We start from the raw sequence: 11,063 nt of genomic DNA, 5'->3' as shown, positions 1-11,063 counted from the left end.
CATAATTTTGAGATATTTGTATACTTCTATTTATTTTTGAATTATTTTTAACCGGATCCTCGTACCCGTATCCATATTAGAATCCGTATCCTCAAATCTTAGAATTTACATCTCAAAAAATCCGACCTCTAAATCCGCACCCGTGTCGGACACCTACACCCGTATCCGAACAACTTAGCTTCAAAGTGTTGCTTCTTCAGCTTTCTATATTATTGAGCAATAAGTTCATTGTAATATATAAAACACCATAACTTTGATCTAGATATTTGATAAAGTTCATAATGTAGAACAAGACATCATATTTTCTTGAAAATGGAAAGTAAATATCGTCATAGTATTAATTAACATGATGTGTCGACCTCACCATGTCCTCCATACAATACAAAATGCTCCTTTCCACTTCTAAAATATGGTATATCCAAAACATCATACAAATTAGAATCACTAAGTTGGACATTCATTGGGTATCGTCTTACCTTTATCGTTTAAAACATTAGGTCTCCGACAATAAGCATCATACCTAGGATCTACAGCAAGCGAACAACCGGCGCCCATTGGAGGTTCAGGCACACCTGGTGGACTATATGCAACTCCTCCCATCTCAACGTTAGTAGCAAAGCTTGCCAAGTCAGTGAAAATCGCTTGAGGCCAAAAACCAACTTGTTCGTGGTTTTCACCAATCAAAAGCCACCAGTTTCCATTAGCGAGATCCTACAGAAGAAAATATTTGTATTATTATTTTGTACCTTTTTAAGTTCTAATCCATGCAATTGTATTATTGGAAAACCAACTCAAGAACTTGATTTTTTTTTAAAGATAGAAAAAAATGTACCCGGTCGATAAACATTGTGATCTCTGCCATTTGTTGATCTCCACGGTGTGAAATCTCATCAAAGACCATATCAACAGGTAATCCAGTATTTACTAGGACAAATCCAGGACATAGTGCATTGAAGCAATGTGTATTACCAGCCTAATAAACATGAAATTTGTTGTAATCTTTCCAATTGAGGTAAATAGCTAACTATAATATATACAAAATCATTGAATTACATACCTGAAAATGTACAAAAAGCCTAGTCTTATTGTCCTTGTATAATGTTGGATCCACCTACAACATGAAATTGGGTTATCTTAAATTTCCTCTTCCTTTCTCTCTCCCCTACCTTACCTCATAAAAATAATTAAAAAGCAAAAAAGCTGCCACGAAATAAATTAAAAAAATAATTCGAGTACCGAAGTAGAACGAGCTATTAAACTTACTCTCCAACCAACTTGTAAAATATCTGATCCTTTTTGAATTTTTAGTCGGCATGCACTGTTTTGTTGACCTTCAACATGAGGATTCCATAAACTAGATGTCATTCCGGCTCCCGAAAACTTATTATTTGGATTATTCTGAACTTGGGCTGATGCAAGCTGAATATAGTAAATAAATATTTTTGTTAACCAATGACAAGGTATACCAAAATTAGCATATATTAAAAAGATCATCCGAAGCACATTTTGGATTCAACACTCTAAAATTACAAAGATTACTTTGCTTGGTTATTAGATTGCCATAAAGGAAAATACAAAATTGCAAAATGAAAAGACGATAAATATTCATATTTATGTACCTTGTATCCCTGCGAGGATATGTAACTTCTTTTTGGGTCACTATTGTTGTTAATCTGTGCAATAACAACAAAATACATGAAATTTGTCCCAAAGCGAATACCACACATCGAGTGAAAAAAAAAAACAAAAAAGAAAAAATTGTTCTTATCAATGATTTGGATAACATTATCTCACATTAATAAATTGAACTTCAGATGATATAGCTTCTGGTGACGGAATACGTCTGTGTCTAATAAGGTCATCTTTAGTAACTCTTTTAATAGGAACTGTTCCGAAAGTACAACCTCTTTCCTTTAACCATATGCTAGATGACCAATTAGTTGCTGAGGTATTTGAATTTTGCCGCGTCCTAGCTAAAGTAGGTTTCATCTGTCCATTAGAAACAAAAATTATTCATGCTAACAATCACAAAATCATTATTACAAAATAGAAAGTAAAACGAAAAAACGGAGACATACCTTGGGATGAAAATTTTGATTTTTTAATAACGGATGATCGAACGCAGGTTGTTTATAGAAATCAACACAATCGTATATATCCCCATATTTCGTCTGTGACACAAAATGTTGCAATCGTATTATAAATAATGTTGGTGACACTAATTGAATGTCTTGTTATCACTATGATGTGACTTTTGAATACGTAAAAATTTCACCATATATAAAATGAAGTTAGAAACTAGAAAGTACTAGGAAATACAAAAATCATAATTTTCAATTACAATATCACTTTATAAAAAATCGAATATAGAATAATATTAATTTTAAACCGTTAGTATGGCTGTTTCGAAATCTTCAAGTACAAATATGGAATGGAATTATATTGTTCTTTTTTTCGTATAAAAGTGCTATTAACACAACAATCACTTGAGAAACTTATGAACACAATAATTTTCTGCTCCGGATATATACCTTAATTATTTTGATCGCTGGCTTGTTCAAAAGTTTAAATTGCTTCTTCAACTCTAAATCCTCTACTTTGGATAATTTTATTTCTCCTTGAACTCCCTCATAACTCAGAAGAACATATAGCACAATCAAAATTTGTAGAACAACCTTTCGCCGCATCAACATGGTCTGAATCTATTAAAATTATTTTAACGACCTGAATGCGAAACATTTATATACACCATAAAAAAATATTTAAAGAAAAAATTAATTAACAAAATATTGAAACACTAAACAGTGAACTTACTTGATTTACTAGCATGAGGTTGAAGTTCTTGAGCACCTACAATTTTTTCTTTTATGAGGAAGAAGTAATATATGGGGATATAAGAGATTTAAAATGGCTATTATAGGAAAAGGTTATATATAGGGATACAAGAGATTTAAATGGCAGATATTTAAAATGGCTATTATTAGTTATATATTTTCCAAATCATGAGTAGTAGAATCCAGGGAAGATTGTCTGGTGAGGAATGTCAATTATTCTCTTCTATGTATATTCCAAGAAGATAATCTGACCATAGATTACTCGAAACATTAAAATTATGGGGTACAAAGAAAACTGATAAATCGTACCAAACTAATAATACGAACCAAACTGAGAAAAAAATTCAACTATTGGTTTGATGTTGGAAAAAAAAATTCGACTATAATTGTTTTAGTTTCGTTTTAACTAAAAAAAAAATCAAACCGAATCAAACTGAGAAAAAAACCCAACTATTGGTTTGATGTTGGAAAAAAATCCGACTATAATTGCTTTGGTTTTGTTTTAACTAAAAAAAATCAAACCGAAACCAAACCAACCCGACATTACATATAAAAATATTTATTATAGTGCAGTTTATAAATATTTCTTAAACATTTTTATAATTTTATCTTTTAACGTATTATTTTAAGTTTGGAATTATAATTCTTGAATGCTACAATAAGTTTTATAGTCACTATTAACACTAATAAAAGACATTCAATTAAAATTGTACTTGGAATAACAATAGTGTTGAATATCTATTTTTTTAGTTTTTTCATGGTTTAAATAATATGTACAACTTTTTTTTTAATAGTGCTTAGTCATGTAAAAATAGTACTACTTGTTAGTCGTACTTATTTTAGCAACTTAATAATTTTAGATAATGTTTTTTTTTATTATGACTTATTAATAATATTTATTTTATGCGATTTTATTATCTTTATTGCATAGCTCATCTCATATTTTATATTGATCTTGAAAAGACCTTATATAGTTATGTCGTACTAGGATCAAAGAAATTTTGGAGCACAAATTCTATATTTTGTGCTATGAAGACTTTATATAAAAAAACGAAATAACCCGAAAATTCAAAAAACCTGAGAAAACCCGAGATTAAAAAATTTGACTTTTATTGGTTTGGTTTTGTCATTAGATTTAATAATCTGACACGATTGGTTTGGTTTGGTAATTAAAAAACCAGAATCAACCCGACTTATGTACACCTCTAATTAAAATAATCTACAGGTTTCCTATTAATCTATTATACGTGATAGGAATGTTCAAAGAAAACCGACAAATTGCACCGTCCGACAGATTGAGTCAACCCGAAAAAGCTAATTAATGGTTTAGTATTTAAGAAAAGTCGGGCCATAATTAGTTTGGTTTGATTTGATATAAAAGTCAAACAAAAGCTAAATCGAACCGACTTTGTATGTATATAATTCTTTAAAATATTTTACACTTAACAACATTTATTATTTTGTAATATGTAAATATTTCTTAAAATTTTATTTTAGTTTTCGTTTCTCAACATATTATTTTAGGTTTGAACATATAATTTTAAATAGTACAATAAGTCTGTTGTAAGATTATAGCTCATAGATGTTTAATAACCCATCCAAATCAAATTATGTTCATCATTTCATGATCTCTTATCAACAGTACTTGTCGTCTTGGTTTTCAAATTAAGTTTTATAGGCTAGATGTCATATACTTTTTTCTGGTGAGAATAAGAGAGTTTTGTGAGAAGAACTATTTAAGTCGAGCAACTTGCGAAATTTATGACAAAAAGCAAAGAAAGAAAAATCATATTTATTTGAAACATAGGAAAGTAAACATGGTCATATCAGTAATTAACACCATGTGTCGATATCACCGCGTCCTCCATAAAATATAAAATGCTGAAACTTTCCATGTCCCCAATGTGGTACATCCCTAACCTCATATAAATTAGGATCCTCAGCTTGTGCAATCGTTGTGTCTACAGGTACCGTCTCATTATTGTTATCGATTAAAACGTGAAGTCTCCTGCAATAAGCATCATACAATGGATCTGCAATAGGAAAACAACTAGAGCCCATCGGAGGTTTAGGCCCACCTGGTGGAATATATACGACTCCTCCAAACTCAACATGAGTAGCCAAGCTTGCCAAGTCAGTAAAAATTCTTTGAGGCCAAAAACCAACCTCGTCGTAGTTTTCACCAATCAAAAGCCACCAGAGTCCATTGGCTGGATCCTTTTTCATAGGAAAATATATGTATTACAATTTTGTACATTTCAATTCTAATCCTTGCAATTGTATTATAAAACGTACCCGTTGGATGAACATTGTGATCTCCACTACGACTTTAGCTCCACGATGTGAAATCTCATCAAATACCATATCAACAGGTAACTCAGTATTTACGAGGACAAATCCAGAACATAGTGTATTGAAGCAATGCATATTACCAACCTAGTAAACATAAATTATATATGCATCATATCTTTCCATTTGAGGTAAATAGCTAAGACGATTTAAATTAGATAAGACGATTTACCTGCGTATGTATATAAAGTCTAGTATTAGTATCGTTATATAGTGTTGGATCCACCTGAAATGTGAAATAGGATTATCATGATTATTAAATGGGAGCAACCAACTATTCATGAATAACAGGTTAAACTTACTCTCCATCCAACTTGTAAAACGTCATATCCTTTGAAGATTTTCAATCGAACTGCACTGTGTTGTTGACCTTCAACATGGGGATTATATATGTTAGCTGTCATTCCAGCTCCGGCAAACTTATTATTTGGATTATTTGGAATTTGAGCTATTGCACGCTGAACATAGAAAACGAATATTTTTGTTAACAAATGACTTGGTATATCAAATTTAGCTTATTTATATTCGCCTAAAATCCTAATTTAGTTGTGCAACATTCTCACTCTAATTTATGACTTAACTATAATAAATTAGTATAATTTATGTATATCCCGATCGAGCGTAAATCTTTACTCAATATGATATTGTAAAAAGTGCCTTATTGTGTCAGACTATAAATCTTAATGCATTTTTTTTTGTTATTAGAAAAGATAACCATGTTAAAAGCTAGTCCTTTGATTTGTCATTAGAATGTCATAAAGGAAAATACAAAATTGCAAAACTAAGAGATGATAAATATTCATATTTATATACGTACCTTGTATCCGTGCGAGGATATGTAACTTCTTTTAGGCTCACTATTATTGTTAATCTGTTGAAAAATAATATATGAGTTGCCGCAATGATGGAAGCCAAACATTATTTTTAATTTTTTAATGTACTTTTTTTTCTTGTTATAATTCTATTATTAATGCTTAAACTATTAGATTCTAAGAATGAAGCCAATACTTCTTTTTTTTAAAATAAATTATTCAAGATAAGCAATGATTAAGGATAACATTATCTTACATTAGTCAATTGAGCTTCAATGATATTTTCTGGCGGCGGAATATGTTTGTGTCTAATAAGGTCGTTTTTGGTAACTCTTCTGATGGGAACTGTTCCAAAAGGGCAGCCTTTTTTCTTTAACCATATGCTCGATAACTTATTAGCTGCTGAGATATCTGAATTGTGCAGTGTCCGAGTTAAAGTAGGTTTCATCTGTTCATCAAAAATCAAATTCTGCATGTTAACAATTCTAAATTATTATTAAAAAGTTGAAGGTAAATAAAAGGAGTAGATACATGCCTGTGGATGGAAATTGTGATTCTTTAACAACGGATGATCAAATGCAGATTGTTTGTAAAAATCCACACAATCATAAGTATCTCCATATTTAGTCTGTCATCCAAAAACATTACGTAATCTTGGTTACACTAATTGAATGTTTAATTTCACTATTCCATCTTTGGATTAATTAATCAATGTTGAGTTTCAAGGGTTAAAATATGCTTATATCAAAGCCATTTTCATTCCTTTCGTAATTTTCAAGATAAAAACAAAAATCATAATTTTCCAATAAAATATCAGTTTATAAGAAAAGAATATAGGATAAAATCAATTTAAAACAATTTAGTGTTATTTCGAAATCTTCAGGTATAAAAGTTATACAATTGAAGTGTATTTTATTTTTTCTATAAAAGTAGTATTAGCACGATTATAAAATAATCACTCCAGACACTTACTAGTCCCTTCGGGGACATCCAATAAAAAAAACTCGAGAGACTTATGAATATGATTTTTTTTTTCTCAGAATATATACCTTAATTGTTTTGGTCGCTGGCTTGTTCAACAATTTAAGTTGTTTCTCCAACTCTAAATCCTCTAATTCGGATAGCTTTATTTCTCCTTGAACTCCGTCATAGCTCAGAAGAAAAAATAACACTAATAAAGTTTGTCGAACAATTTGCTGACGAATCGGCATAATCTGAATCCATTAAATTATCTTTACATCTTTGAATGCTATATATATATATATATATATATATATATATATATAAACTTTAAAGACATAATTATTAACACAACATTGAAATACTAAACAGTGAACTTACTTGATCTACAAGATGTATGAGAGTTGAATTTTTGAGCACCTATTTTTTTTCCTACTATGGGGAAGATGTTATATAGAGGAGCAAGGGAAAATGGCTATTATACATATATATTAAATAAGTGTAATTTATTAAAGCATGATTAACATAATCCAGGGAAGATTTTCTGGTAATGAATGCTGATTGTTCTCTTCTATGTATAATCCAAAAAGATAATCTGATCATAGATTATCAGTAAAATTAGTAGAATCGACAGGTGTCGAAGTTTATTAAGCATTTAAGCTTGATAGTTGATTGTTCACCTCTAAGTGATTTAAAAAGACAAATCTGACCACAGATTGTCAACCTGTTTTTAAAAATTTGGGTAAATTCACTTTGCCCCTTAAACTTCGCCCAATTAACTGCATTTCCCTCCTAACTATTTTTGGGATCAATAATACTTACCCCCGACATTATATAATTGATGCAAAAATACCCCTCTTGGGCACTCCACTGTGACAACAATATCCACATGGTATGATATTTTGCTGAGATGGACGCCACGTATAATATCACCTCATCACCGCCTCCAATTCAATTTTACCCCATTGTTATTTCAACCCACTATCTAAGATAAATCTGACGAATTTGATTTTTAAAATATCTTTATCAGAATCATATCCAACCTTCAATGATTTAAACCGTAAAATCGTTAACGGTAACCGCATCAAATCATGAGAAGTCAAGTAAATTTTTGACATAAAGTTATCAAGTTTCACTGAGGCATATTCACAAACACCTTGACTGTGTCCTCGCTAATTGAATTACGGTTGAATGAATTGTGACGTTGGGGCTCCAACAACCCATCTTACACTTCTAGGAGAAGCCCGTAAGCATCAATAAAAGAAGGAGCGGGGGAGAGGTAGAATAAAATTTGAAGTGGTGATGAGGTGGCATGCCACGTGGTGCTCATCTCAGCAAAATATCAGGTCGTGTGGATGTTGTTGACCACAGGGGAGTGCTCTAATGGAGGAAAGGTGTTTTGCACCAATTTTGTAATTCGAAAGTAATAATGGACCGAAATTATAACAGATGGCATAAATGATCTTTTCGCATAAACTTTTTCCAATTTTATTTTCAGGTGACTTTCTCTAGATAAGAAATAAGATGAACATGGTAGGCAGGACTACTCAATTTCATATTAGTACACGTGAGCTTCCCTTTTCAGTTTTTCCATTTGTGTCGGAAAATATAATATCAATATTTTCTTTTGATGATATATCATGGTGGAGTAAAGAAAGAAGAGAAAAGAAATAAGATGGGAATTGATTTGAAGGTATTTTTGGAATTATATAAACTTATAAGGGATATAATAATAAAATGCTTAGTCAAACATGGATAACTTTTAAACTAGAAAGCATGTAATGATTCGACCGGTCGTTTTGAGTTTTTGCACTTCACTCGTCAGTTCTCGGGCATGACTGGCCCTGTGTAATGTGTTATGAGTTATGCAAATCGTCAGTTTTGGTTTTCAGGGTAATTAGAATGAATTTGGAAGGACAGTTCTCCGTTTGAAACTTAAAGTTTGAAAGATTTGACCAAGTTTTGACTTGTTGGTATATGATCTCGGATTGGAATTTTTATGATTTGGTTAGCCCTGTTAGATGATGTGGGACTTAGGAGCGCGATTGGAATGTGTTTGGAGGTCCGGAGTATAATTAGGCTTGTATTGGCGAAATTGAGATTTTGGCGATTTCCGGTTGATAGGTGAGATTTTGATATGGGGGTCAGAATGGAATTCCGAAGTTGGAATAGGTCTGTTGTGTCGTTTGTGACGTGTGTGCAAAATTTCAGGTCATTTGGACGTGGTTTGATAGACTTTTTGATCAAAAGCAGATGTATTTTGGTTGATTGATGTTGTTTGAGGTATTTTGAAGATTAGTATAAGTTTGAATAGTGGTATATGGCTTGTTTGTACTTCTGGTTGAGGTCCCGGGGGCCTCGAGGTGATTTCGGATGGTTGACGGAAGATTTGAGTTTGTTTTTTGGCAGCTGAAGATTTCCCAATTTGCTGTCATAACCGCACTTGCGGCTAGGGGACCGCAGGTGCGAACTCGCAGAAGAGGATTTTGGAGCCGCATAAGCGGCTAGGAGAGAGGCAGGCTGGAACTGTAGAAGCGAGGTCCTGGTCGCACATGCGATTGCGCAGGTACAGATTTCTTTGCGCAGATGCGACCGTGGAGTTTTAAGTGAATTTCACAGGTACGGGTCCGCAGGTGCGACCATTTAACCGCAGGTGCAGTTTTGCTGGGTTAGAAACTATAAATTTCACCCTTCGCGATTTTTGGCCATTTTTCTCAATATTTCATTCGAGAAGAAGCTTTTGGGAGCAATTTCAAGGGAGATTTTCAGAAGGATTCATTGAGGTAAGGTCCTTGGTTCCTAAGCTCGTTTATATGAAGATTTTTAAGGTTGTAAGCTTGAATTATATGGGAAAATCAGTAGCAAAATTGGGAGTTAGGGCTTGGAAATTAGAGACCTAAATCTAGGGATTTGAGGGGTCATTTGTGGTCGAATTTTGATGCATTTGATATGTATAAACTCGTGAGAGAGTAAGGATTCTACGTTTGTAGCTTTTATCGGAATCCAAGACTTGGGCTCGGGGGTCGGGTTTGGTCAATTTCAGGATTTTTGATGTAAATTGGTTATTTTCGAGTGGGCTTTGTTCCCTTAGCATATTTTGATGGTATAAATATGTATTTGGTTAGATTTGGAGCATTTGGAGACCGAGGGCATCACATGCTAGAGTTTGGACCGGATAGTGGTAAGTAATGATTGTAAATGTTGTCCTGAGGGTATGAAACCCGAATTTCACATCGTTGTGCTACTTTAAGGTGACGCACACACTAGATGACGAGCGTGGAGTCGTGCACCGTTGGGGATTGTGACTTGGTTCGTCCCGTACGACTGTTAAGTCGCGTATTTGATTGACAATTGTTTGAAATCATTGTGTTTTTGAAAAGTATTGCTATGTTTTGGGCGGAATTCCATATTTGGGTCTCGCGCCAATTGTTTTGGACTCTTATGGGACTTTTACTACTTTTCCTCATTGTTTTAACTTAATAATTGTACTCAGTCATACTGTATTTTAATGATTTCCTAACCCAACCTTATTTACTCAATTTTGATACTATAAATGATATTTTGAGTTGAACGCCTTATTTTTACTGATAGTCTGAGTGGCTTGTGAGGTTGATGGCTGAGAAAGACCGAGGGTCTGATTGTGAGGCTAATGACTGAGAGAGGCTGAGAGCCTGGTTGTGAGAATTATATATATATAGATCGGGCTGCACGCCATAGCTATATATATATATATATATATACATGGATCGGGTTGCACGCCACAACGATATATTGGATTGGGCTGCACGCCGCAGTGATATAGCGCTTGGGCTGTAGGAGCCCCTCCGGAGTCTGCACACCCCTAGTGAGCGCAGTCGACTATATATATGGATCGGGTTGCACGCCACAGCGGTAATTATTTGGTACCTATTGGGCGTGAGTGCTGAGTGTGAGCGCTGATTGCTGAGAGTTGAGCCATGAGTGACTGAGTAGCTTGCCTGAGGGGCTATATATATATATATATATATACACACACACACACACACACATATATACGAGTGATGCTTCGCCTGAAAGGCCTGTTTCTGAACTTACTGTTTTCACTCCTCCTTAAAGTGAGTCTCTATTG

The 11,063-nt window shown here is 33.2% G+C and overlaps 2 protein-coding genes across 2 annotated transcripts; both read right to left on the bottom strand.

The window, feature by feature from the left end:
* Positions 1–401: 401 nt before the first annotated feature.
* LOC104214469 (protein neprosin-like) lies at positions 402–2,693 on the bottom strand. The gene is made up of 8 exons (XM_009764130.2): positions 2,532–2,693; positions 2,079–2,171; positions 1,795–1,989; positions 1,620–1,673; positions 1,264–1,419; positions 1,058–1,111; positions 833–973; positions 402–711 (listed from the first exon to the last, which is right to left on the bottom strand). The coding sequence occupies exons 1-8, from the start codon at positions 2,691–2,693 to the stop codon at positions 445–447; spliced, it is 1,122 nt and encodes a 373-aa protein (XP_009762432.2). The 3' UTR covers positions 402–444.
* A 1,974-nt stretch (positions 2,694–4,667) lies between these two features.
* On the bottom strand, positions 4,668–7,206 carry LOC104214471 (protein neprosin-like). The gene is made up of 7 exons (XM_070155240.1): positions 7,045–7,206; positions 6,531–6,623; positions 6,252–6,443; positions 5,486–5,641; positions 5,356–5,409; positions 5,130–5,270; positions 4,668–5,051 (listed from the first exon to the last, which is right to left on the bottom strand). The coding sequence occupies exons 1-7, from the start codon at positions 7,204–7,206 to the stop codon at positions 4,668–4,670; spliced, it is 1,182 nt and encodes a 393-aa protein (XP_070011341.1).
* Between the last annotated feature and the right edge of the window lie 3,857 nt (positions 7,207–11,063).

This window comes from Nicotiana sylvestris, chromosome 8, assembly GCF_000393655.2.
Source record: "Nicotiana sylvestris chromosome 8, ASM39365v2, whole genome shotgun sequence".
In the NCBI taxonomy this organism is placed as follows: domain Eukaryota; kingdom Viridiplantae; phylum Streptophyta; class Magnoliopsida; order Solanales; family Solanaceae; genus Nicotiana; species Nicotiana sylvestris.
This window is presented reverse-complemented; position numbering and strand designations above follow the sequence as displayed.